The sequence below is a fragment of the Petromyzon marinus genome, chromosome 37 (genome assembly GCF_048934315.1).
Source record: "Petromyzon marinus isolate PM22_M1 ecotype Great Lakes invasive population chromosome 37, UKy_Petmar_22M1.pri1.0, whole genome shotgun sequence".
Classification (NCBI taxonomy): Eukaryota; Metazoa; Chordata; class Hyperoartia; order Petromyzontiformes; family Petromyzontidae; genus Petromyzon; species Petromyzon marinus.
This window is the reverse complement of record NC_133703.1, coordinates 13,206,076-13,232,441: the sequence shown is the minus strand read 5'-3', so window position 1 is coordinate 13,232,441 and position 26,366 is coordinate 13,206,076. Positions and strand designations below refer to the sequence as shown.

General features: G+C 51.2%; 1 protein-coding gene across 2 annotated transcripts in view; it reads right to left on the bottom strand.

Moving 5' to 3' along the window:
* Nucleotides 1–2,486: 2,486 nt before the first annotated feature.
* The window catches only part of LOC116949738 (uncharacterized), a 34,789-nt gene continuing 10,909 nt past the window's right edge, over nucleotides 2,487–26,366 (bottom strand). The window contains exons 1-5 of one of the 2 annotated variants that reach the window (XM_076072309.1): nucleotides 22,079–23,808; nucleotides 13,908–14,474; nucleotides 10,265–10,426; nucleotides 8,522–8,686; nucleotides 2,487–7,195 (exon numbers count right to left, since the gene is read on the bottom strand). In XM_076072309.1, the coding sequence (XP_075928424.1) occupies nucleotides 6,378–7,195; nucleotides 8,522–8,686; nucleotides 10,265–10,426; nucleotides 13,908–14,436 (1,674 nt within the window). In that variant the 5' untranslated portion in view covers nucleotides 14,437–14,474; nucleotides 22,079–23,808 and the 3' untranslated portion in view covers nucleotides 2,487–6,377. Of the gene's footprint in view, nucleotides 7,196–8,521; nucleotides 8,687–10,264; nucleotides 10,427–13,907; nucleotides 14,475–22,078; nucleotides 23,809–26,366 lie in introns of those variants that run through there. The other variant, XM_032967369.2, reaches the window with a different exon arrangement.

Genomic DNA, 26,366 nt, shown 5'->3' with positions numbered 1-26,366 from the left:
CCTCGTCTCGGTGGAGCGCGGCCCGGGGGGAGCGACTTGGCCGCACCGCTTCGTCGTGGCGGAGGTTCCCCGTGGCGGAGGTTCCCCGTGGCGGAGGTTCCTCGTGGCGGAGGCTCCCCGTGGCGGAGGTTCCCCGTGGCGGAGGAGGTTCGCGGCTTCGACACCAGAGAGGCCGTCCTGGTTATTCCTGTGGGCGGAACGACCGCGGGACTACGCGCCGTCTTGCTTCACCGTGGACGCGACGGATCGCTTCCACCTTGGCAGGACCCTCCTCCTGTTGGGATCGCCGAGCCGCCCGGTCGGGCCAAGAGAAACTTGGACGCAGTGGCCCACGTTTTGGCTTTTGTCAGTGACATAATAATGATGATAATAATTGTCATCGGTGACCACTTTCACGACGCATGGGCGCGCCTTTCACAAAAGCGCCCCGCGGCATTGCAGGGTGCAGCGGTTATCTGTGGGACCCTTTTTGCCATGATCCAAAATGATGACGAGACAATGCGTATATTAATTATAATCAGAGCATGTTTGTTTACGTGTTTTTTTTTACCACAAGTCCGTGTGGTGAATGCAGACTTCTTGATGCCTTGCAAAAGGTTTCTATTTGGTGTGAACATCCTAACACCCATATTCTTGGTTCTTTCGGTAAAGTCACATAGAAGGGAAAACAATAAAATAATAAAAATATAAAACAATAAAATTCTCACGACGTTTCGACTACAACACAAGCAATCATCATCAGGTGTGAAAATCACAAGAAAATTTGAAACGTCGTGAGAATTGTATTGTTTTATATTTTTATTATTTTATTGTTTCCCTTCTACGTGACTTTACCGAAAGAAACAAGTATATGAATCCCTGCAATCACGAAAGCTTTAAATCAAAAATCCTAACACCCGTTTTATTGCCATAAATGGGAAAACCTATTCTTCTTTTTCGTCAGAGTGCAGGAGGTTCCAAACTGCCACCTTGCTGCCAATGTTTATAATGCGCATTGAACTAAACTACTGGGACAATACCCGCAGCGGCAATTATTGCCTCTCTACTGGCAGACTAATGCCCCCCAGGGCACTCTTGCAAATGAGACTCATCCTGTTGTCTTGAGTCCTGGCCTGGTTAAACTTCTGAGTGGAACGCCCAACGGAGGACTATGATTTGGGTTTTGGGTTATTCCACGAAGCGCATTTATGGTCCACCCTAAACCGAATCCGCTGCACAAACCATGGCAGCAGATGCGGATACATGATGCACAAATGTAAAATTAAAAGCTCTCTCCAGGAGTGTGCGACTGTGGTCATCCAGAACAGACCGTACCACGTATAATGACGTAAAGCCCCGATCCACAAATACGAAGGAGACATCACAGCGATGATGATGATGCTGCTGCTGCACGACTCCGCTTGCCCCTGACGCGGTTGTCTGTGGCTTGACCACCTTGAATGTGAAGTCGTAGTCGTTACTCTGCATCGACATCAGCCGTACGAAAGTAGAAGACCTGGTTACGCAAAATCAAATCGCAAGATAGCAGGGCCGTTGTGAAGGTAACTAGATGACTCGGCAGGTGAATGTCAGCCCGGACTAAAACACAACGCCAACACTAAGAGAACACTTCAGACCTGCGCTGTGCCCGTACGCAGCGCTCAGACCACGAGGAGCCGTTTCCACTGCCGAGAAGCCCAAATGGGATGGGGCTTGGCGCGGACCCACATTTTACCCCACCGCGGCGATTCCACGAATTGTCGCCCTTTCAGGTTCGCGAGGCCGGAATGTTTGACACCGAGATGGGTGTATCTGCCTCGAGTGGCCGGCAGGGCTCACGTGATCTCATTGCATCGAACATTTACGAATAGAAAAACGTCGATCCTCACTGCACAGCTTGTATTATAATCGACATCAATGAATCAAAGCATGTTCACAGCTACGGTGTGCACGGTGCGACGCTCGCAAAGGGTGGAGGGATTCGTCGCCAAGTGACGATTGTCTCATCATCATCAGCCGTGATCTACCCACTGCTGGAATGGTGGCCTCCACAAGAATCTGGAGCCGTGAGGTCAGCTGGTGACGCGCATAACTTGGACGGATTCGAGTCCGCTGCACCAGTTGCTGGGGGAAACGCGAATCTGACCATCGTGTTCCGTGTTGCATGGAGACATTCACAGTGCACCACCGTGGCGAGGAGACGTGAACTTTCCTTGGTATACAACAGGTCGTGGGTTCGATCCCGACCCTGACGCCTGCACATTTGGAGTTTGCGTGTCTTTCTCACCCCGTGGTCGCGTAAAATGTTCTCTGGGCCCTCCGGGTTTAGAAACACGCGTTTAAATTATTTGGCTGCTGTACATTTCCACATGTGAGGCCACTTGCTTGGGCTATCATTTGTGGCCAGATCGTTTCTAAAGAAAATAGCTACAAAGCTCAGTGGGTCTCACACCTGGTAAAATAACATTTAAATAAAAGCATGCACACCAGATTAAAAAAAAACAGCCTCCGTTTTTGTTGATTTATTACAAACGTTTGGTACACCATGCAAATATAATTTAAAAACTGCAAAAAACGTATCAAGCTTGCTGTCCATAACTTACGCAAAATGCGCAGTGCTGCATTTCGAGTGACAAACACGGTGACGCGGCCGAAACGGGGGGGGGGGGGGGATCGTGAGGATCGCGGTGCCAGGCCCAACGGGAGGGGCGCTTCGACCAAGTCACCGACGACAACTTAATCGTGGCCAGACAGCGCGCGCGCTGGAGCACACAGTCACACACAGTCACACAGGACCACACATTCACACACAGGACCACAGTCACACACAGTCACACACAGTCACACACACAGTCACACACAGAGTCACACACAGTCACACACACAGTCACACAGGACCACACAGTCACAGTCAGTCACACAGGACCACAGTCACACACACAGTCACACAGGACCACACAGTCACACACACACAGTCACACACAGTCACACAGTCACACAGGACCACACAGTCACACAGTCACACAGGACCACACAGTCACACACACAGTCACACAGGACCACACAGTTACACAGTCACACACAGTTACACAGGACCACAGTCACACACACAGTCACACAGGACCACACAGTCACACACACAGTCACATAGGACCAAACACAGTCACACACAGCCACACAGGACCACACACAGTCACACAGGACCACACAGGACCACACAGTCACACAGGACCACACAGTCACACACAGTCACACACAATCACACAGGATCACACACAGTCACACAGTCGCACAGGACCACACAGTCACACACACAGTCACACAGGACCACACAGTCACACAGGACCACAGTCACACACACAGTCACACAGGACCACACAGTCACACAGGACCACAGTCACACACAGTCACACACACAGTCACACAGGACCACACAGTCACACAGTCACACAGTCACAGTCACGCAGGACCTAAACAGTCACACAATCACACACAGTCACATACAGTCACACAGGACCACACAGGACCATACAGTCACACACAGGACCACAGTCACACACAGTCACACACAGTCACACAGCCACACAGGAGCACACAAAGTCACACAGTCACACACAGTCACACACAGCCACACAGTCACAAAGCCACACAGCCACACAGTCACACAGCAACACAGCCACACACAGTCACACAGCAACACAGCCACACAGTCACACACAGTCACACAGAAGCACACAGTTGCACAGTCACACACAGTCACACAGCAGCACACAGCAGCACACAGTCACACACGGTCACACAAGGTCACAAAGTCACACACAGTCACACACAGTCACACACAGTCACAAAGTCGCACAGTCGCACACAGTCACACACAGTCGCACAGCCACACAGACTTGCAGAGGCATCAGCACGTGCGGCGTTCGCCCGTGAGCACCCAATGAGCCCATCACGGAGTCGCGTCAACCTACGCATGACTTGACTCGTTCGTCGGTGTGCAACTTCAGCAAACACGGCGCTGGCTCCGCTTCTGCAGTGGCGGGGTAAAAACCCAAAAACAAAACTACATGCCGCCTCCCGAGTCACGTTGGGCTGGCTCAGCGCAGCCCAGAGCGCGGCTCGCCTGTTGTTATTGTTGCGCAGTGGAACAAAGAGGTAATTTTGCTACGAGTGCATGCCATCATCACCAGCGATCGAAACGGAACCGGGGTACACTTGCAGTACGCCACGCCGGCACTTCTCACGAAAGCCGGACTCGCGCGCACGCGTGTGCGTGTGTATGTGTGTGTGCGTGTGCGTGTGTGTGCATGTGTGTGTGTGTGTGTGCAGGGGCGCTTAGCGGAACGGCTCCCCCGTCCCCGACGCTGCGATGTTCCACGCAGAGGGGAAAGGGAAATCAGAGCGTGCCGCAGGGCGATTAGGTTTCATCACCCGGCGGCGGGGATTCTACATTTCCATTTCGACCACTGGTCATCACTGCGAACAAGTTCAAGCACTGGGTCCATTGATTGTCAGCATTAATCGCAGCAAAAGCATCATATGCATTGCATGGCCAAACAGTGCAAATATCTAAGTAACATTCAGTGCCTATGGTATTTTTTTACTTCTTATCAATCTTTGGAATAACGTAATAAAAACAGTCTTGCTTGGGCGCCTGGAATAAATGAATGCGAGAGATTATATATTTGAATTGAACAGGCAAAACAAAAACACACACACACACACGGTTAATTTGTTGTTGTAAAGTTCAAAAAGAAAATGGACAACCACGATTAAGTTCAAACGAAGCCACCAGACGCAAGGTGAGCGGGCGGCCATAGCCATGCCGCGCGGCGCACAGAGGCGCACCTTTGACAAACCCGGCGACGAAACCAACGAACCGCGCGTTCCGTTAGTTTTTTTTGGGCCATTTGTGTGGCGCGAAAAAAACGAAATAAAATCGAGAAGCGAAGCTTTTCCCCGTAACGAAATCGACGGAACAAACCCCGCGCACCGGATCGGCTTCGACGGCACCGGCACAACGCCAATGTGCCGGTGCGCAAGTGCCGGGGAGCGTGCTCGCCCACCGCTATCGTCCAGGATAGTAAAACTGCTCTCCTCCCTCCTCCTGCCTCCACCTTCTCATCCCTCCTCGCAAAGGCGCAACTGCTGCCTACCAAAAAGAAAAACGGATCTTACACAGCGCGGAGAAATCCCTACGCAGTGCTGACGGATCCGCCTCACGGTAAAAAAAAAAAGCCCGCTTATTCAACAGCCGTTAAAAAAACGCTATTTATATCGATATGGGAGAAGAAAAAACGCAAAGGAGATTCACTGCAGTGCACAAGGCAGTACAGAAACTAGATTTCTTATCTACCTCGATTCGGGAGTTTGAGTGTTTCCCACTCAAGTTTTTTTCCATGAGATTTTGTTCATGGGAACTCCGTTTCCTTCCCACGGATAAAATCTCTCGAGGACATGGCTGAGCATCCCAAGAGAGGCCTTCATAGGTAAATAGTCACGTCTATTATACATCCTCAAGATGGCTGTTAACAGGCGACACGCAAACTCGGAAACCCGCACGCCAACACTCAGCGAGTCCATTTTTCTTTTGACACGACCCGGGTCGCCGGTCGCCTGGAGCAGGCGGCTCGTGAGAGCTAATCGCAGCCACAGCGAGAAATATACTGGATGCGGTGTGCCGCATGCGGAAATATTTTCCGAGCCACTAAACCAGGGCAGGCCTGGTTGAGATGAGGCCTTGCGTAGGCAACGCCGTTTCAGACTGGGCGCAGCGAAAAACACAACCAACGACTCTTTGGCACAATAGAGGTTTTTTTGGGTGAGATCGCGTAAACAAATAAATGTGTCATTAAACCCGCCACCACCCGACACAGCCAATAAGGTTTGTCACGTAAACAGAACATGCCAATTCGTCACTGGTACAGCACACCGGTGTGTTGGTGTGCTGTACTAGTAATGGCATGTTCTGTTAGCGTGACAAACCTTGCGAATTGGCTGTCAGGTGGTGACGGGTTTAACGACACATTTACATTTTTACGCGATCTAACCCAAAATAACCTGTATTATGGATGATATTGGTCGCGAAAGCCTACGTGTTAAACTAACTGCGTGGCACTGGACGTTTCAAAAGTCAGCCCTTTCTCCCTCGCTCGCTCATTCACTCATCCAGAATGCGGCTCACTCACTAGCCCACTCGTCCGCTCACAGGTTACTCGCTCGCTCAGCCACTCATTTACCTATTCATCACGAATCCCTCTTACTCACTTCCCACTCACTTGTTTGCCCGCTAACTGACTAATCCACTCACTCATCCTCTGACCCACTGGCTCACACCCTCTCATCCACGCCCTCAACCCATCCACCGGCTCGCTCGCTCCTCTCGCTTGCGAGACCGCTCACGGCGGACAGATGGGTGACTGGCTCGGAAAGGGCTGCGCATCGCCGGGGCCGTCGGGCACGCCGCCTCCGCCGCCTCCGCCGGCGCCGCCGTAGCCCATGACGGCGGTGAAGTCCTGTGCGAGGCGCTCGTGCGTGCGCCGGTGCCGCGCCAGGCTACAGGTGCGCGAAAAGCGCTTTCCGCACTCGTGGCACTCGAACGGCTTCTCGCCCGTGTGCCGCCGCTTGTGCCGGATCAGCACGTGCGAGTGCGTGAAGCGCATGCCGCACTGGTCGCACCAGAACCGTCGCGCCATCGCGTCCTCCGCCGAGCCCTCGGCCGCCATGGCCCCGAGCTGTGCCAGCTGCATGGCGGACACGTAGCTGCCGGGCGAGTAGCGCCCGTGCTCCTCCGCGTACGGCCTCTGGCCGCCGCCCCCGCCGGCGAGGCCGTAGGCCGGGTCACGCAGGCCGTACGCCGCCGTGTCCCCGCCCCCGGCCGCGGCCGCCTTGACGCCGGGCTCCGTCTCGGCCGCGACTTCCTCGCCGGGGGAACCGGCGAGACGCTGCGCCTCTCTCTTGTAGGGCTCGGGGGTCTCCCGGTGGGAGTACGCGGCTGGGTCGAGGCCGTTCCCGACGGCCCCCTGCGCCGCGGCCTCCTGGGCCTCACCCCAGGGGGCCTCGCCGTTCTTGTCGAGCGGCCTGTACTCGGCGGACGGCTGCTCGTAGGCGTCGTGCGCCGCCGGGGCTTTCCGATAGACGCCGCCGGCGGTGGCGCCGGCGATGGGAGGAGCGTGCTGCTGCTCGCCGGATTCGGGGAACCTCGCGCCGTGGTCGACTGCCGGGACACAGGGAGGAAGACTGAGCGCAGGCGGGCGCTTTGCGCCACGACGACGGGGGGTCGGTGCAGCTATGGGTTTGTGGGTAATTTATAAATGGTTTTAGTTACCGCGCTTGGCACGCGGTTGAATTACAGACCATGCAGCACAGATATAAAAACATTCACTTTTCCAGTACGAGTTGTCACAGGGCAACGTGGTGGGCAGTGGAGCGCAGAGCAAAACAACCCGACGTCGTACTGTACTGCCATACTACCACATTTAACCACCACACCTTCACCAACCCGCGCTGACGATGAAGCATGGTCAAATAACCCCCCACAGCCTGTACAGACATGAAGAGGAGGCCCTCAACCAGCAGTGGAGTGATAACAAAGGGGCCGTGCGCAGCTCTCCGATGCGTTTTCGGGTTGGAGCACGCGCGTCGCTGTTCTGCACGACGCTCCTCTCCCGAAGAAGGCCTCAAAGGCACGCGGAGCGAAACAACGCAAGGGACATCACGGACGAGAACAACACGCCGAACGACCCGAACGCACGCCGCGGAGAGGCGCGTGAATCACGGGCGGCCACGACGCTCGCAGGGCCTCGCCCGGGGGTTCCCCGTCGCTGCGCTGACCTCTCGTCTCTTTTCCCGATTTGTAAAGTAACACCCCGATTTACGCCGTCTCTCCTGCCGTGGGTACCTTCGCTGTAACGTCAACTCGTTGATGCCCAGTCTCATACTGCGTACCGTGGTACCACGCCACCACGTACTCGAGATTTTACGAACTTTACCATTAAGAGACGTTGGTTAACTGAGCATCAACTGTTTAGGTTCTGTAACCACGTTACGATCCACCATCCCATCTCTAGTAGTAGTAGTAGGCGTAGGTTCTGTACCACGTTACGATCCACCATCCCATCTCTAGTAGTAGTAGTAGGCGTAGGTTCTGTACCACGTTACGATCCACCATCCCATCTCTAGTAGTAGTAGTAGGCGTAGGTTCTGTACCACGTTACCATCCACCATTCCATCTGTCGTAGTACTAGTGATACTACTACCAGTCGTAGTAGGTCCTGTACCATGCTACTATCCGCCATCCCAACTTTCTGCTGCGATTTTAGTACTTTACAATAACGTTCTGGTTTCAGGAGAGCATCCTGGGCCTACACACCGGGGTACACATCTGCGCATTCACATTTTTCAGACGAACACAAAAGAGAAATCCGGCCCCACATCCCCCCCCAGCGGCGGATCTGTGCAGCGACGGAGGAGGAGACGCGCGGGGAGACGTGCGGGGAGACGCGCGGGGAGACGGCGGGGAGACGCGCGGGGAGACTCTCACCCGCGGCCTTGGCCCGGCGCTTGTTGGGGCTGGGCCCCTTCCACACGCGGCTCAGGTCGACCGACTCGTCTTCGCCGAAGGCGGCGGCCCTCCCCGCAGGGGACGCGCGGTGCCGCTCCCCCAACGCCGCCGCCGCCGCGTGCCGCGCCGAGCGGCTCGCCGGGTCTGCGAGGGGGACGAACGCAAAGTTCCACGCTTGGCACGGGCACCGTCGCGTTCTTTTGGCAGCGGGTGAATTGTGAATCGGTGATTTTTGCCGTGACGTCTGTCGCTCGTCGGCCCCATCGGCTTAAGAGAAGTGCTGGCGGATGACCCGCCAAACTGGCAAATGATTTGGTGATAACAAGAAAAGCAAAGCTTCACACTTTCCGGCATGAACACAGGTGTTGAGATGTTCACACGCCAAATATACACCTGTGACACCTCTTACAAATGAACCACACATACTTGTGCTAAAAAGAATGCAAACCATATATGATTTTATACTGTACTCACTGTCCTTGAAACTGTTAGGCCTGCACCAGACACTGCCTTTATATGGCTTTGCCTCACCAGTGCTATAGACCACCAAAAGGTGAATGTTATAAGGACAATGCAAACACCACAGTATTAACGTTTCATCATTGGACCTCCTTTGCCAGTACCAAAATATAATAATAGGGTTTTCCCCCGTTTTTTCCCCCTATTATTATATTTTGGTACTGGCAAAGGAGGTCCAATGATGTAGATGCTTAACCCGAGCCCTCATTACTTTGATAGTGCATTGTCTTTGAGCTGTACGCCTTTTGGCGTCATCTGGTCTAGCACCAATTGAGACCAGGCTCTAAAGAAAGCCGTCTCTGGTGTGGACCAATCAGTTTCAAGGACAATGCCACATATATTATCAGTGTGTGTTTTTTGTTTGCATTTTGACTGCTAGTATTGTGGTTAATGCAGTAACATGAATCCTTGTAAAAAATGTTTCAGTTTTGTTGCAAGAAAAAAGGGGAAAAACCCTATTATCATAGTATTAACGTTGATAACTGCTTCACCCAATCTATTAAAGCTTTGGTGTTTGAACATCTAAACATCGGTATTTATGCCAGAAATGGTAAAACGCCTTTTTTAACATTCGATATCTTGATAGTGGGAAAAGGGTCCCACAGATAAGCCAAATAGTTATCACGCGAACCATGCATGCTGAACTGTCGCACCGTACGTAGCCAGCCGTGCTAATCGGAGGGGTGGGGGAAGGACAACAAACTAAACACAAAAAGCAGTTTGAAAGAAATGTGAGTATACAATCTAGATTTAACAGTGCATAGCTGCAGTGGCTTCCTAATAGCACAGCTGATAGTTAATAATAATTCTGCAAACATCACAGTTGTCTATTATATAAATAATGTGCCGTTGATGTTGTAAACCATTCCAGTGAATTATAGTGGTTTTACGGTTACGGTATACGATACCATTCTTCCGAAGAGATCGGACCCAGTCCCAGAGATCGGACCAGACGCGTGCACGACGAACACAACAACTGCTTACTCGACACAACGCAACGCGCTCAGGGTCAAGGGTTACGGCCGGCGCGTGGGGGGCCCTGCTGGGCTCGCTCGATTCGGCGTAGGGTGGCCGTGGCCCGGCCGGCTAGCGTGCGGCGGCACGACCCCACCAGGGCTCTTTAGCTTCTCGCTCGTGGCCTTTTAGAGTTCGGCTCTCTCGGGACCCCCCACCCCCCACCCCGTCTCTCGCTCTGCCCCCTACCTTCGGGGGGATGTTCCGTCTTGACGTGCACGTGGTCCCACGGCCGTGCGGGCCGCCGCTTCTCCCGCCGCTCCGCCGCCGCCGCCGGCTCCAACGCCGCCACCTCCAGAAGTGTCACGTCCGGAGCGGCCTTGTACCCCCCCGGGGGGCCCTCGTCGGCTTCTGCAACCGGCACGGCGCGCATGGGTGGGGGGAGTGGGGGATCAACAAAGCGTTGCCTAATGGAAATAACAGCGTACTGTGAATATCAAGATGACATCGCCATTGTTGCGCACACTCTGCAGACAAGGTCGTGACGGCTACCAGCTGCAAAGCTAAACTAAATCGCTGTATAAACCATTTTTATTTACCAGGTAAGGACCACTGATGAAAGACAAAGCTCTTTTTCAGAAGCGACCTGACCACAAATGGTAGCTCAAGCAAGTGGCTTATCACGTTGGAGATTCAGAGCAGCCGAAGATCTCTAAACGCATCGTTTCTAAACATTAGCGTTGGGGGGGGGGGGATTTGGTCCCGGGCGTGACATTAAACCGCACTGAGCGATGGTGTCGCCAGCAAACCACCGCCGTTGAGGAAGGCACGGAGGGCAACCCCAACTCCCATCGTCGCTCCCCTCCTCCGGTGACAGCTCAAGAGCTCTCGGACACAAGAGGGGGGGGGGGCGTTGAGATGAGATGGCCCTCGGAGGTAGCTTGAGCTACGGTCCTGCCCTCGGGCGGGGAACTCGTTGGGGAAGAGGAGGGCGCCTTTGTGTCACGAACGCGTGAAGACAACCCGTTGGACTTAAAGGCGGCCGTGGCGTTTGCCGAGGCGCGTTTGCCGGGAGCGTAGAGGCTCTCCGTCTGGTTTCTAACCGGCATGGCCGTTGGGGACGGCGGCGTGTGGTGAGATGTATACGTGGTGATTGTTTTTTAATGCGCTGCTTGCTCTGGAACAATAAAAAAGGGGTCAAACAATTACAGTGCTATGGAAAACTCAAAATCCACAAGGATGGGAAGATTCATTCGAATTGAAAAACACTTTTAGACTTCCGCGATGTTGATTGCATTTAATTTCGTGGACCTTAGGGGGCGCCAATGTCCTGTCCAGACACTGCCCGGATTCGCCCGCACTCAGTCGCAGCGTCTTCACATTCACGCTGCACCCTCACGCTGCACGCTAACGCTGCACTCGCATACTGCACAATGCACTCTGCATTGCACACGCACGCTGCACATGCACGCTGCCCAGTGCAAAATCACTCAGCGTTGCACGCTAATGCTGCACGCATACACTACAAATGCACGTTGCACACGCACGCTGCACAGGCAGGCTGCACACTCACGCACGCTGCACTCTCACGCTGCACCCTGCACACTCACGCTGCACATTCACGCTGCACACGCACACTGTGCACTCACTCTGTACACTCAGCGGTGCACACTCACGCCGCACTCATGTATACCCAGCATTGCATATTCACGCTGCACTCACGCTGCACATTCAGCGTTGCGCACTCATGCTGCACACGCACGCTGCACTGGCACCCTGCACACTCACGCTGCATATGGATCATTACACACGCATGCTGCACCCGCAAGCTGCACCCTCACGCTGCACATGCACGCTGCCACTCAGCCGTCCATTAGCGGCGGCAAGCCAGCCGGGCCCGTCTCCCCGTGCGACAGGATTTATCGATCTCCCGCAAAAGCCGAGGGGAGAGACGCTGGGCTGAGCTGACCTCTGACCACAATTTGACCTCTGCCACATTGCGACTTTGAGGCAGGCACACGGCTACCGCACCAGTGTCCAGTCAGCAGACGGAAAGCTTGTTAAACAAATCTGGCTCCGACATGAGAAACGTCATTCTGAAAACAAAAATGTTGGTAAGACTCCCACGGGGTACGGCGCAGACTCCAAATATTAGTCACTCGCTCTCTCTGGACTGTCTCTCTCTACAATGCAGAGGGACTACTGCCCAAAATGTCACCTGTTATATATGTATTGTTTTTTTTAATCCTTTTAGGGCCACCGTGTTATTGACAGAAGTGTTGTTGACTCCTTGGTTCGGGCACTGGCACACGCCGGACACGGTCCGGTAGAGTTTGTGCCTCAGACGTAACAATAAACAACACAACGAGCGGAGGAGGAGCAATGTCCGCCCTGCGCAGGGGAAGACCGGTCGTGTCGCCGGCGCGATGCTGGCGGCTCGCCGCCTGGGGGTGGGGGTCTCCGAACAACTCCTCGGCCTCGACGCTGGGAGCCTGGCGGCGGACGTGGCCAGGCCACAAACCCGGCCCCGCTGCGACGGCTTCAGGGGCGGTTTGTGGTTCGCTAAAATGGTGCGGTGCAGCCAAATGGAAAAATGTTTCGTGGTCACCCACCGCATTTTCTGCCATTTCGAGCGCTCCACCTGAACCCCCCACCACCCCCCCCCCCGACTGCCATTAGCTGAAACCCGCGGCCCCCATTTGGAGGTTGCAGTCCGTTTGCAACCTCGGCTCGATCGCGGACGGCTGCGTTATTTGCGACTTCATTTTATTGAAACAAATACGTAACGACGTAAGTTTGTGGATGCCGGGAGTTAGGTGACACGCGCGTTTTAACATTTGCAACACTTTTAAATTTGCAACACTCAATTTGCAAATAGTGCCGGCTTACTCTTCCAACACACACGGTCACATGGCAGAGAGAAAGTCCAACCATCCACGGCACACCTCCAAAGATGTACGTTACACGTGCCCGAATTGCTTCATAATAACGGTAGATTCCCGTGACATAGCCAACTGCCGTACACCATCGGGCACGGTAATTCTGGAAAATCGCCTGACGAAACCTCACGGTACTCGAATGGTAAATGTTGTAGTGGGTTTACTCTCCAATACACCGGGTGGTGCTGAACCAGGAACGAATTTCCACGTTTTGTTTACGTGACAAACCTTACTCGTTGGCTGTGTCAGATGGTGGTGGGCTAACGACACATTTATACTCATGCAATCTAACCCAAAATAGCCTTGATTGTGATTGTGCAACACTTCACACGAACGCGCAAGGTGTCAAAGTTGCCAGATTGGTCGGTTCTGTCGCCCGAATCCGGTGCTCTCTGCGCCCAGAATTCCCTGCACTCAGATGCACCCTTCCCCACAACGCACAACACTTTACCGATGAGATCAAAATCCGAGCGGAAGAGCGCGATGACGATACCGCAGAGATTGCATCCGACCTCGTCACGCCTCACGAGGTTCGCTGGGCCGAGCTTTAACAACGCTTGGGTGGGCGACTATCCTTTGCGTAGCACGGGTGACGCAAAGCGGTTGTGGGGCTACGTTTTGGGGAGTGCGGCAAAAATCCATTGATGTACTCTGATTCTAAGCCCCGAGGTCTATGCTCCCTGCCTTCACCAACCGACCCTGACGAGCGAGGTGAAGTACGGGTAAGGGGAGGCCCTCATCCAGCAGTGGATTGACACACGGGCTGCCCGTGTCCATACAACGGTGGCACTTCAACCAATTTTAACCTCGCGTGACCGAGCGGCGGCAGGTGGCGGCACCGCGTCGTGCGACGGGCATTGTATCGGTCAACACCGTTTCGGGAAAAATTAACCGAGGTTCGATTCCGGGGAAGCGCGGTGAACACTGCGTCGCTCGGCCACTCGCTCCCGCACCTGAGCAGGCGGACTCCCGCGCGCCGCCGTCTCCATCGCCGTGCGCCGTCTCTCCTCCGTCATCCAGCAGCGGATAGAGCGCGGGCTCCAGGCAGCTGAACCTCTCGGCCGACTGGAGCAGCTCGTGACTCAGGCTGTTGAGCGTGAGGACGATGGCGTCCAGGAGGCCGCCGAGAAACGGCTGGAAGGCCGCGATGGCGGCGGCGACCTGCAGGCCCCCCCCGCCGGCGCCCCCCACCCCCGCCCCGTCGTGGCGCTTGGGGGACGAGGCCTCGGTGACGCGGCGCAGCACGGCGTAGAAGGCGAAGGGCAGCCGCTCCCTGGCGGCGGCGAACATCTCGGCCCTGACGTGGGGCTGCTCGGCGCACGCCAGGAAGGCCTCGTAGTCGCCAATGCCCAGCTCCCTGTCCACGGCCTCGGCCACGCTGAGGCTCACGCCGTGGGCGGCCAGCCACGCGGGGAAATCCTGCCGCGGGTCCACGCCGGGCAAGGCCACCGGCGCCGCCGCCGTCACTGCCGCGGCGGCCATAGCTGTGACGTCTGTTCAGATGTTGTCTCCGCGCGCACCTGGGAAGGGGAGAAAAATGGGCAAAACAAACAGAGATGTGAGCACTTCCCTCTTCTCCGCGGCGAGGCGGGAGGTCGACACCGTGGACCCCGTTATCAGCGAGGCTTTCTGCGAATTCGCTCCGCTCGTCCGCAAGTGGATTATTGAAATGGGGCGGGGGAAAATAGCGGCGCGCGCGCGTGTGTGCGCGCGTGCGTGTGGACCCTGTAGCTGTCGCGGAAAACAGGAGTCGCACACGGGATGATACAGTGAGGGAAAAAAGTATTTGAGCCCCTGCTGATTTTGTACGTTTGCCCACTGACAAAGAAATTATCAGTCTATAATTTTAATGGTAGGTTTATTTGAACAATGAGAGACAGAATAACAACAAAAAATCCAGAAAAACGCATGTAAAAAATGTTATAAATTGATTTGCATTTTAATGAGGGAAATAAGTATTTGACCCCTCTGCAAAACATGACTTAGTACTTGGTGGCAAAACCCTTATTGGCAATCACAGAGGTCAGACGTTTCTTGTAGTTGGCCACCAGGTTTGCACACATCTCAGGAGGGATTTTGTCCCACTCCTCTCTGCAAATTCTCTCCAAAGTCATTAAGGTTTCGAGGCTGACGTTTGGCAACTCGAACCTTCAGCTCCCTCCACAGATTTTCTATGGGATTAAGGTCTGGAGACTGGCTAGGCCACTCCAGGACCTTAATGTGCTTCTTCTTGAGCCACTCCTTTGTTGCCTTGGCCGTGTGTCTTGGGTCATTGTCATGCTGGAATACCCATCCACGACCCATTTTCAATGCCCTGGCTGAGGGAAGGAGGTTCTCACCCAAGATTTGACGGTACATGGCCCCGCCCATCGTCCCTTTGATGCGGTGAAGTTGTCCTGTCCCCTTAGCAGAAAAACACCCCCAAAGCATAATGTTTCCACCTCCATGTTTGACGGTGGGGATGGTGTTCTTGGGGTCATAGGCAGCATTCCTCCTCCTCCAAACACGGCGAGTTGAGTTGATGCCAGAGCTCCATTTTGGTCTCATCTGACCACAACACTTTCACCCAGTTGTCCTCTGAATCATTCAGATGTTAATTGGCAAACTTCAGACGGGCATGTATATGTGCTTTCTTGAGCAGGGGGACCTTGCGGGCGCTGCAGGATTTCAGTCCTTCACGGTGTAATGTGTTACCAATTGTTTTCATGGTGACTATGGTCCCAGCTGCCTTGAGATCCTTGACAAGATCATCCCGTGTAGTTCTGGGCTGATTCCTCACCGTTCTCATGATCATTGCAACTCCACGAGGTGAGATCTTGCATGGAGCCCCAGGCCGAGGGAGATTGACAGTTCTTTTGTGTTTCTTCCATTTGCGAATAATCGCACCACCTGTTGTCACCTTCTCACCAAGCTGCTTGGCAATGGTCTTGTAGCCCATTCCAGCCTTGTGTAGGTCTACAATCTTGTCCCTGACATCCTTTGAGAGCTCTTTGGTCTTGGCCATGGTGGAGAGTTTGGAATCTGATTGATTGCTTCTGTGGACAGGTGCCTTTTATACAGGTAACAAGCTGAGATTAGGAGCACTCCCTTTAAGAGTGTGCTCCTAATCTCAGCTCGTTACCTGTATAAAAGACACCTAGGAGCCAGAAATCTTTGTGATTGAGAGGGGGTCAAATACTTATTTCCCTCATTAAAATGCAAATCAATTTATAACATTTTCGACATGCTTTTTCTGGATTTTGTGGTTGTTATTCTGTCTCTCACTGTTCAAATAAACCTACCATTAAAATTATAGACTGATCATTTCTTTGTTAGTGGGCAAACGTACAAAATCAGCAGGGGATCAAATACTTTTTTTCCCTCACTGTAATTGCAAGGATAAGGGGAGTTCTCCTGCAGGGCGCGACGCTCTTTGCCCGTAGGGGGGAACGACGCGAATGCTACGCCGGTGCTACCGGAGCGAGCGGAACGCCGCCGGTTTTCAACCAGATTTACCGCACAACCCAATGTCGAAGCAAAAACCGCAGCAAATTTTTGTTCCACAAAATAGTATGGAGAGTGAACACTTAGTGGCGCAGAACACAGCAACAGGGTTTAGAGCTAACATCAATTCTCTCTTTGCACTGAGAAAACTTTCCAGTGGGCAATACAGTGGGTATCCAATGGGTCTTTATTGGTATGCTATTGAGTTTGTGATGAGTATGAAAAGGGTATGCAATGGATATGTGATGGTATGTAATGGTTACGTGATAAATATGCAACGAGTTTGTAATGCTTATACAATGAGTATATCTCGTAAAGCAGCATAAACCATCGAACAAAGACGGTCACTGCATCGCGCGCTTTCAGATGCCGCTCTGGGCCGTCTGGAATGCTCTTCCTTCCGATACCGGGAAGCCACTGGGAGTTATGCACTTTAAAACATCATCTAGATTGGCAAACTGATTTCTTTAGAGCTGCTTTTTGTGTTTAGTTTGTCCTCTCCCTCGCATTTCCGCGAAAGTAGTTCAACGTACATATGTATAACGAGTAAGCAATGTTATATTATGGGTATGTGATGAGTATATAATGGGTACATAATGGGTTTGTAATGAAATGTAATAAGTATATAATGGACATGTAATGGCAAATTGGAATTGTCGCTGGGAGATTGTCAATTTAACACATTTGGACTGTGCCCCATTCCACAGATAAACCGCATATCTTACGAACAAAGATATATATTTATGACCATTGTATTATTCAGACTGTTCATCTGTTTAGTATTAATGTACTGTGTATTGTTGTGTTGCTGTTATTCGATATTCGTACTTAATTCCTGGTTATTGATGTATGTACGTATGTCGAATGTCTTTCGCATACTAAATGCCTCTGTTGATGTGTAAACTTTGACTTTAACATAGCTATTTCCGTGACCAGTCACATGCTAATCCCTCACATTAACATCATGCTAATCTCCCAGTTACATGCTAATTTCTGACTTTAACACCCTGCTGATCCAACACTTTAACACAGCTATTTAAATGCTAAATTCTCCTGTTTGATATGTAAACTCCTTTGTCAAGGTGCTTTACCTCTCCCACCTAGCCTAAAAGACGCTGCGAATCTTAGCCGCGTTCATTGAAGTGCTCAGCTGATTGGAGAGTTTATAGAGTTTATTGATAACATTGATGTAGTTTATATTTTAGTTTTTTATTAGTTTACTATATGGCATTCATTATATACTGTAGTGTATACCCAGTTACTTTATGTTTATAGCTCAACTTATTGAAGAATATATTGAGTACATTTATTATATTGATGTAGTTTATACTTAGTTTTTTCACATCGGTTTATTGTATGATAGTTGGGTAGTTGCAGTCCTTTAGCGTCCATATACTAAATGCCTCTGTTGATATGTAAACTTTGACTTTAACAGAGCTATTTCTGTGACCAACACTTTATCACAGCTATTTCAATGCTAAATTCTCCTGTTTGATATGTAAACTCCTTTGTCAAAGCGCTTTACCTCTCCCACCTAGCTTAAAAGACGCTGCGAATCTTAGCAGTGTTCATTGAAGCGCTGTCGTCCCGACAGTTCTGTTCCTTCACCTGAAGAAGGCTACTTGTGTTGTGGCCGAAACGTCGTGAGAATTTTATTTTATTATGTTTTATTTTTATTATTTTATTTCCATTCTACGTGACTTTACCAAAAGAACCAAGAAGATGAATCCTTGCAGTCACGAAAGCTTTAAATCGAAATTTAACGGCACCTTATTTATATAATAGACAACTGCGATATTTACAGAGTTATTATTATTATTAACGATCAGCTGTGCTATTAGGAAGCCACTGGAGTTATGCACTGTGTTAAATCTAGATTGAAAACTCATTTCATTCAAAATGCTTTGTGCGTTTAGTTTGTTATCCTTCCCCCGCACCTCCGATTAGCACGGTTGGCTATGTATGATGCGAAAGAAGTTCAGCATACATACACAAACATAACCACACGTCCTCTTGAGTCACACACTTTGGTCACAAAGTGTTCTATATCGCTCTGCATCTTTGGCCAGTAAAGTCTGTCTCGGGTGAGGCGTAGTGTCTGCTCTTCCTCCAGGTGTCCCGTTTCTTGGTGAAGTTCTTAGAGCAGCGGTGAGTGGCACGGCCTCGGGCAGGGCTAGCTGGTCTCTACACGCGGCCTTCCGATACAATATCCCCCACCTTCGTCACGCAGGTGCAGTTTCTCCCATTGCCTCAGCAGTCCTATTATATTAATCATGCACGTTCAACCCCAATGAAGTTTGGAGAGGATGAATAGAGTTCAAAAGAAATCACAAACAAACACCTTGTAAAAGACCCAACGCAGAAAGTACCCAAATTTGTTTCTTCCAAGAGGCTCATGATCCACCCAAAACCACATCCACTGGACAAACCATGGCAGCAGATGCGGATACCCGATGTACAAATGGAAAATTCTAAACTCTCCAGTGTGCGACTGTGGTCATCCAGAACAGACCGTACAACGTATAACGGCGCAATGCCCCAATCTACAAAGACATCACAGTGATGATACGCTCCGCTTGCTCCTGACACGGTTATCTGGCTTGACCACCTGGAAGTGCATCTACATCTGCCGTACGACTCAAGCAGATCATGGCGTTCTCCACTTTGGAGAGTTCTGAATGGCCGTTGGTCCCTTGCCTTCTACTGTTGGACTTTCCCTATTATTGGGTCGTCCTCTTAAGCTCCCTCAATATGTTCTGGGGTCAGGGAGCGGCCTCGTGTTTTCGGAAGTTCCTTCTCCACCAGCTCCAACTCCTTCAGGTACATATAGGTCCTCTGAGCTGGTGCCCCATAGTTCAGTGTAATGTGCATGTTCGGAGATGCCGATGCGCCCGACATCAATGGCATCCCAGCTCTCTCTTGATCTCCAGCATGTCCCTGAGGGGCAGTCCTGGGCTCATAGCCTCGATTATTTCTTCCACAATTCTTGACTCCGAGTAGCCCTTCTGGAGTCCAGCTTCCATATGGTGGACCAAGCGTGTTCAGGTCAGTTTGTCTTTCTGTCCCCCTTCCCCAAACTGTCCACAGATCTGGAACTCTTTCCGGAGCGTTACTTCATTGAGCCTGGGCTGGCGGCGCGTTGTGGTCGGTTCTACTTCTCTCCCAGCCTTGCCAAGTGCGGCTTATACTTTGTCTTCGAGGGCTTTGATCTCTGCTTCAAGCACCCTGCTAGCTTCCTCTTGCTGTCCCCGCAGTTGGAGGTACTGGTCCTTGAGCTGCTTCAGCTGGGCGAGCCTTTCCAAGGGGGTCGCTGCGTTAGCGCCACCCTGCTCCGCTTCACTCATGAGCGACAGAAGGCTACGCAGAGATCTCGGCAGTCCCCCCGGCAGTCCTCAATTTCCTCCAGCACCTGCTCAGCTGACCGTATTACAGCTCCCCGGCTTCTTCCTGCAGACTTCTATGAGATGAGCCTTCTCCAGCTGCAGCCAGTCTCCTGGCTGATCCCATCGTGCAAGCGCACCATCTCTTCGCTCACTTTGGGTGTTTATCTTGGGCAGTTATTTTGAGTAGAAATGCTTTAGGCTCGTCTCCGTTTGAGCAGCTGCGCTTTCTTCAGTCGCGCTTGACTCTCCTGCCAGGTTCGGCAAAAAAATATGTAGCACTTCCGAACTGTAGAGCTTTTGTCGCTGCACGTTAGTTTTAAAGATGGTCTTATTTGATCACAACGTTGCTTTATACGGTCACTGTATAATTGTGAAAACATAATGCTTAATAATCGTTTGCAGTCGTTACAGGGCATTATTTTACTAATAAATCTATTTGCATAAAATATGAATAAATAACCATATACGCTATCGAATTCGTAACATATGCAATGAGATAATACAGTTATCCCTAGATTTATGAATGGGATGCACTCTTTAAAAAACACGCGTAAAACTAAAATTCGTAAATCTGAATGGCTTTTCCCATTGCTTTAACGCTAAACATTAGGGGTGTGTTTCGGACAGTCATAATAATAACGATGAACACAAATATTAAAATCGATTGAATAATTAATTTAAAACCAAAATATATTTTTTTCAGGGAACTCAACAAAACATCTGCTGCATGTTGGAATGACTGGCAAGGCCATGTGCAGGCGTTTCTGTTGCACTGCAGGGACACCGTGACGCTGTGGCGGATGGATGACGACACAGCGTCCCGGGTGGCTGCTTGTTTGATCTCACGGCGCGTGCCGCGTGAAATTTCATTGATGCGGAAATTCGATTTCGTCAATCGAAAAGCGTTCATAATTTGTCAATTGCGTCCACGTGAAATTTCGTAAACCGAACGTTCGTTTAATCGAGGGATGCCTGCAATTCTAAAATCTATTTGTGGATCTGGTCCAATCTCTTCAGAGGCACGGTAAAATCTCTTCATTCAGGGATTTTCCTTTCGCGAAATTTGACGATGCGCAATGTAATATTTGTATACCAGTTTAACTTCACACCTTCTTCCTTCAACTATCCAAATCGTGAATTGGCAACATCGCATCAGGGTGGACCGGGACTGTCCGTGCACTGTACAGCAGTGGATTGTGGGCCGTGTGTCGCCATCCACATGCTGAAGCTTTTCCTCTTTGACGTAACAATAGTTTTCAACGAAGTGCTTGACAAGTGTAAATGCTTTTTGAAGGTTCTTGAATTCAGAATTGGTTATATGTGTACATTGTGTATTGTACGGTATAGTACGGGTACTGCACATGTACAGTGCCTGGTTTTGGCTGCTAGGTATGAAACAGATCATTGCCCTAAGCTACGCTCCCTATCCCTACCTTATTCCATTGTTTCTTATGGGACAAATTGCCCTGCTTTGCGTCGCACTGGCAATGTTTACGCTGTTACGGTCCCAATCCCACCCCTATTGGCATGGAATTCTATGGGGGGGAAAAGTCCCCACTGGACATCTTTTCCTTATAAGTTGAAAATTTCCGGTCCCTAACCCCGTGGTATATCGAGGACCCCCCCGTATAAAAATGGTGATTGATTGACTTTCGCAAAAGAGAAATCCACGAATGAATACGTTTTACTGTATCTACATTCGCGAATTCTACTTTCGTGGAGATTTTCAAAAGCAGAGCCCTCGCGGATGTCGAGGAGTTACCGTACGTAATACAGTAACTGTGAAACCACTGTAATTCACTGTAATGCTTTACAACATTAACGGTACATTATTTATTGAATATACAATTGCATAGTTTACAACAATTTTTTAACACTCATCTGTGGTTTTGCTCATAACCACACTGTGAGAATATTCCTAGTTATGTAGCTGCATTACTCTAAAAACTGAAATATACATTAAATTAGTAAAGCATGATTTGAACCTTTCGTGACTGCAGGAATCCATACTCGTTGGTTCTTTCGGTAAAGTCATGTAGGTAGAAAATAAAATAAATCAAGACGTTTCGGTCACAACACAAGCGTCCATCATCAGGTGGCAAAGCACGGCCTGCTGCTGCTGCTGATGGATGCTTGTGTTGCGCCCGAAACATCGTTTTATTTTATTTTATACCTACGTGACTTTACCGAAAGAACCAAAGAGTATAGTGAAGCACGGGTTGGCTACGTACAGTGCAAAATACGTTAAACATACATACGTTATGTTTTTCCAACTTTTATCACCATGCAGCCGCCACCTTGACCGCGTAGGGGGGTTAACTCAGGTTAACGTCTAAATCGTGCCGCCTGAAACAAGATGGCGGCGGCGGCAGCAGCAGCAGCGCCACACAAGGTGGCAGCAGCAGCAGCCATCTGCTAGATCCCTACTCACCCTCTTCCATCCCTTACCTCCCCTATCTCGCTCGTTTCTCTCTCTTCCCATCCTTCACCACTATTATTTAGGAATAGGTGTTACCCTTTTAACTGGCACAAAAACTGACACCTTTATTCAAGGCATCATGTTTGCAAAAAACCACAATACAAGCAGTCAGAATGCAAACAAAAAAGACAACTCTGATAATAATATGCACTGTCCTTGAATTTGATTGGTCCACACCCGAGACAGCTTTTCTTAGAGCCTAGACTCCATTGGTGTTTTGTGCCAGTTAAAAGGGTAAAACCTATTCCTATATCTTGTTTCTGGCAAAGGAGGTCTCATAACGTAAATGCTCACCCCGAGCCCTCAATACTCTGATGGTGCGCTGTTTTTGAGTTGTACGCCTTTTGCCGTCTTCTGGTCCAACACCAATGGAGACTAGGCTCTAAGAAAAGCTGTCTCGGGTGTGGAACAATCAAATTCAAGGACAGTGCATATTATCAGAGTTGTCTTTTTTGTTTGCATTCTGACTGCTTGTGTTGTGGTTTTTGCAAACATGATGCCTTGAATAAAGGTGTCAGTTTTTGTGCCAGTTAAAAGGGTAAAACCTATTCCTATATCTTGTTTCTGGCAAAGGAGGTCTCATAATGTAAATGCTCACTCCGAGCCCTCAATACTCTGATGGTGCGCTGTTTTTGAGTTGTACGCCTTTTGGCGTCTTCTGGTCCAACACCAATGGAGACTAGGCTCTAAGAAAAGCTGTCTCGGGTGTGGACCAATCAAATTCAAGGACAGTGCATATTATCAGAGTTGTCTTTTTTGTTTGCATTCTGACTGCTTGTGTTGTGGTTTTTGCAAACATGATGCCTTGAATAAAGGTGTCAGTTTTTGTGCCAGTTAAAAGGGTAAAACCTATTCCTATATCTTGTTTCTGGCAAAGGAGGTCTCATAATGTAAACACTATTATTTGTTTTAGTTATTATTTTGGCGACCCGTTAGCTTTGTTGGCGGCGCCACTCCACAATGCCTGACTGCTCCTGCACCAATTGGGCATCTTCTCGGCAACCTGGCTGCCGGCGGTTCCTCGCCGAGCCGCACAGTCGCCCGCTTTGCGCGGCTTCCTCGCTGCTCCTTACAATCGGCGCTGTTCCCCTCCCGCGTCTCCTGCCTGCCCCCGTGACCACCGGGCGTCCTCTCAGTGGACCGTCTGCCGGCAGTTGGTCGCTGGGCGGCACCATCACCGGCGCCGTGCGACCTCCTCGTCGTCCCGTGTGACCGGTGGGCCGCTCCGTCACCCGCGTCGGGCGGCTCCTTTTCGGGGCCACGTGGCCGTCGAGGCATCGGCAGCACCAGGATATCGGCGCTGTGTGCGGTCCCCAGGATGGGAGGTCGAGCTTCTGCCCCTGGGGGAGTCTTCACCGTGTCAGCATGCCGGGAACAGACGGAAGCTTCGCGTCCCGTGGCAAGCGAGCCGGGCCAAGGCTTCGCATTCTTCCTCGTCGCGGGCCCGCCCGAGACTCCGCTGCACTGCGCGGACGTTGCGGGAACATCGTCGGTGGTGCGGGAAACTCGATCGCGGTGGTCCCCTTCTCCCTCCTGGCTCCAGCCCCTCGACGTCCCCCTTTGTCTTCCCAATGCAATGATGCCTCATTACTTTTCAGCCCCCCCCAGATTCCTGTCGCCCCCCAAATATGACCAGGCCTATCCCAACCCCTTCTTATCAATCCCTCTTGTTTTACTGCATCAAAACTACACCACCACTTACAATAATCTAATTATTCACTTCAAATTATTATCATGTTATGTACAATGTTAGAATTGATGTAAAGCGCCTTGGTAAAGGCGCTTTATAAATTTCATTTAGATAAGATAATAACCTAACTCGCTCGATAAATCTCTAAACCTTATCCTATCGATCCCTAACATCATAGGCACATCCATCCAATGCACACTACCAGCAACTTAATTTCACGTATCTGTACACAAGGAGCATGACAATAGGCTTCTTTAAAGTTCACGCCATCTACGCACGCGTGTGCACGTCTACCGTGCACCAGCCGCACGGCGGAGACCATGGGACGTGCATGCGCGTGGGGTGGTCAGAGCCTCAGTGTTCAATTGCCTGCATACGGCGTATTGACTCCTGAACAACTATATTGGCTAGGGATGGAACGAATCACACCCTGTGGATATTTAAAAGTGAGAGGAGTGGGGAGGGGGGCTTCTCTCAGACGCTTACCTATTGCCCTGTGCCAGCCAGCCTTACATCTGTAACATCCACATCAACATCCAACTCGGCGAAGTCTTGCGAAGTCTTGTGACTCACTAGCAGGCGGACACTGCTTTGTTGTGATCAGCTACATTCCTGAGCAATGATGCAAACCAACCTCCTCTTCCAACCATCAAAACTGACGGCGGTGTGGCTGTGTGGAAAGCCTCTTCCTCTTAGTTTACCCATTGGAGACTGCGCAATGCGAGGATGGCCCCGGTGGAGGCTAACACGCGCACGCAGCTCGGAAAACGACTCGCAAACGCCTACGACTCTCAGCCTCCGCACTGCGCATGTCGCGATGGTATGACCGACACACGCGCGCACACCGCCGGGGCCGTCGCTCTTGTGGGTGAGGGAGCACACAGGTGGGGTGCGTCTGCCAATCATCTCAGTTAACCCACGGCACCTGGGTCTGTCCCGTGACCTCCTGCCCAGTGAGCCTTTGACAGTGCACGTGGCCTCAGAACGTCACCGCCACTTAATGGCGAACGGTGGTTGTTGTTGCTGTGCATCCTGAAGCGGTGGCGCGGTGGCGCAGTGGTTAGCGTGCTACAAACCCAGCGACCCGGGTTCGATTCCCGCTCATGGCCAACACCAGTGACGAATATCTGAACTGGACCTGGGCCTCCCCTAGATCGACTCAAATGAGCACCTGATGCGGTGTCTAAACATCACCACTCGGGAGACAAAGGCGACCAGATTTGGTTTTTGGCCACCCACCCTCTCGCGTGCCATGCCGGCCATCATTGGTGCTCACTAACAGCACTTGCCCCAACAGTCTGTTAAGGCTATACGGGGGATCTTTATCTTTGTTTTTTTGCTGAAGAGCAATCACAGGGAGACCCAGCGCTGCTGCTGAAGAGGTCGTGCCACTTCTCCAGGTCACATCATGCCCTCTCAGGGGAGAAAATTCTCTGGCTGATTTGGCTGCTTTGGATTCTGGAGCTGTTGTTGGGGGGATGCCAAACGTTTTGCCATCCAACATTTGGTTATCCGTCAAATCAAGTGACCCAAACCAGTATCATTTGCACGAGCTGAATTTATCTCGCGAAAAAATATGCATCTTTCTCAAGAAGTCAAATTTGGCGCTCTTAGCCATTGACAGCGATGGAATTTCCACATTCCTACGACAGGGCCCGGTCTTCTCCGCAAGACAACCACCGTGTTGCCTTCCCACGCATTGGCAGTCACTTTATCAGATGCCCTGGGAGTTGATTGCGAGCTTGGTGCAACCACCCGCCCCACCACGCGTGGAAAAATATAAAAATACTGTGCGCTGCGTCTCAATCTGAAGCGGAGCGGTGACTTCCAACCACCCCACAACCGAACCCAACCACAGACAACAACAAGAAAATAATAAAAAATAAAATCAACACGTGCTGCCATGAACTCACTATGAGCAAACCATGCGACACAGACTACGCGCAATTCACGGTGTAGCTCAGGCTGGATACATTCTCTTCTGCTGTCCTCGTTGTCTCGAACTCCGTCACTTCCTTCCCCCAGACACTCGTGCTATCGACTCCCTGAATCTCCCCACTCCAGCCAAACGTCACGGTGTCTGTTATTTCTCCTCTGCCCATTCCTCTGACCGCCTCTCACTCTATATAATAAATACGCGCAGCGCCTGGAGGTGAGGTGGTATCTATACGACGATATATCCAAGTAGCGGTGCCAACTGTGTTTCACACACAACACTCGGGTGTATGGTGTGTGTGTGTAGAGAGAGGTACATCGTGTGTGTTTAGTGGTACATGGTGTGTGTGTGTTTAGTGGTACGTGGTGCGTGTGTGTGTGTAGGTACACGGCGTGTGTGTAGGTACACGGTGTGTGTGTGTAGTGGTACGTGGTGTGTGTG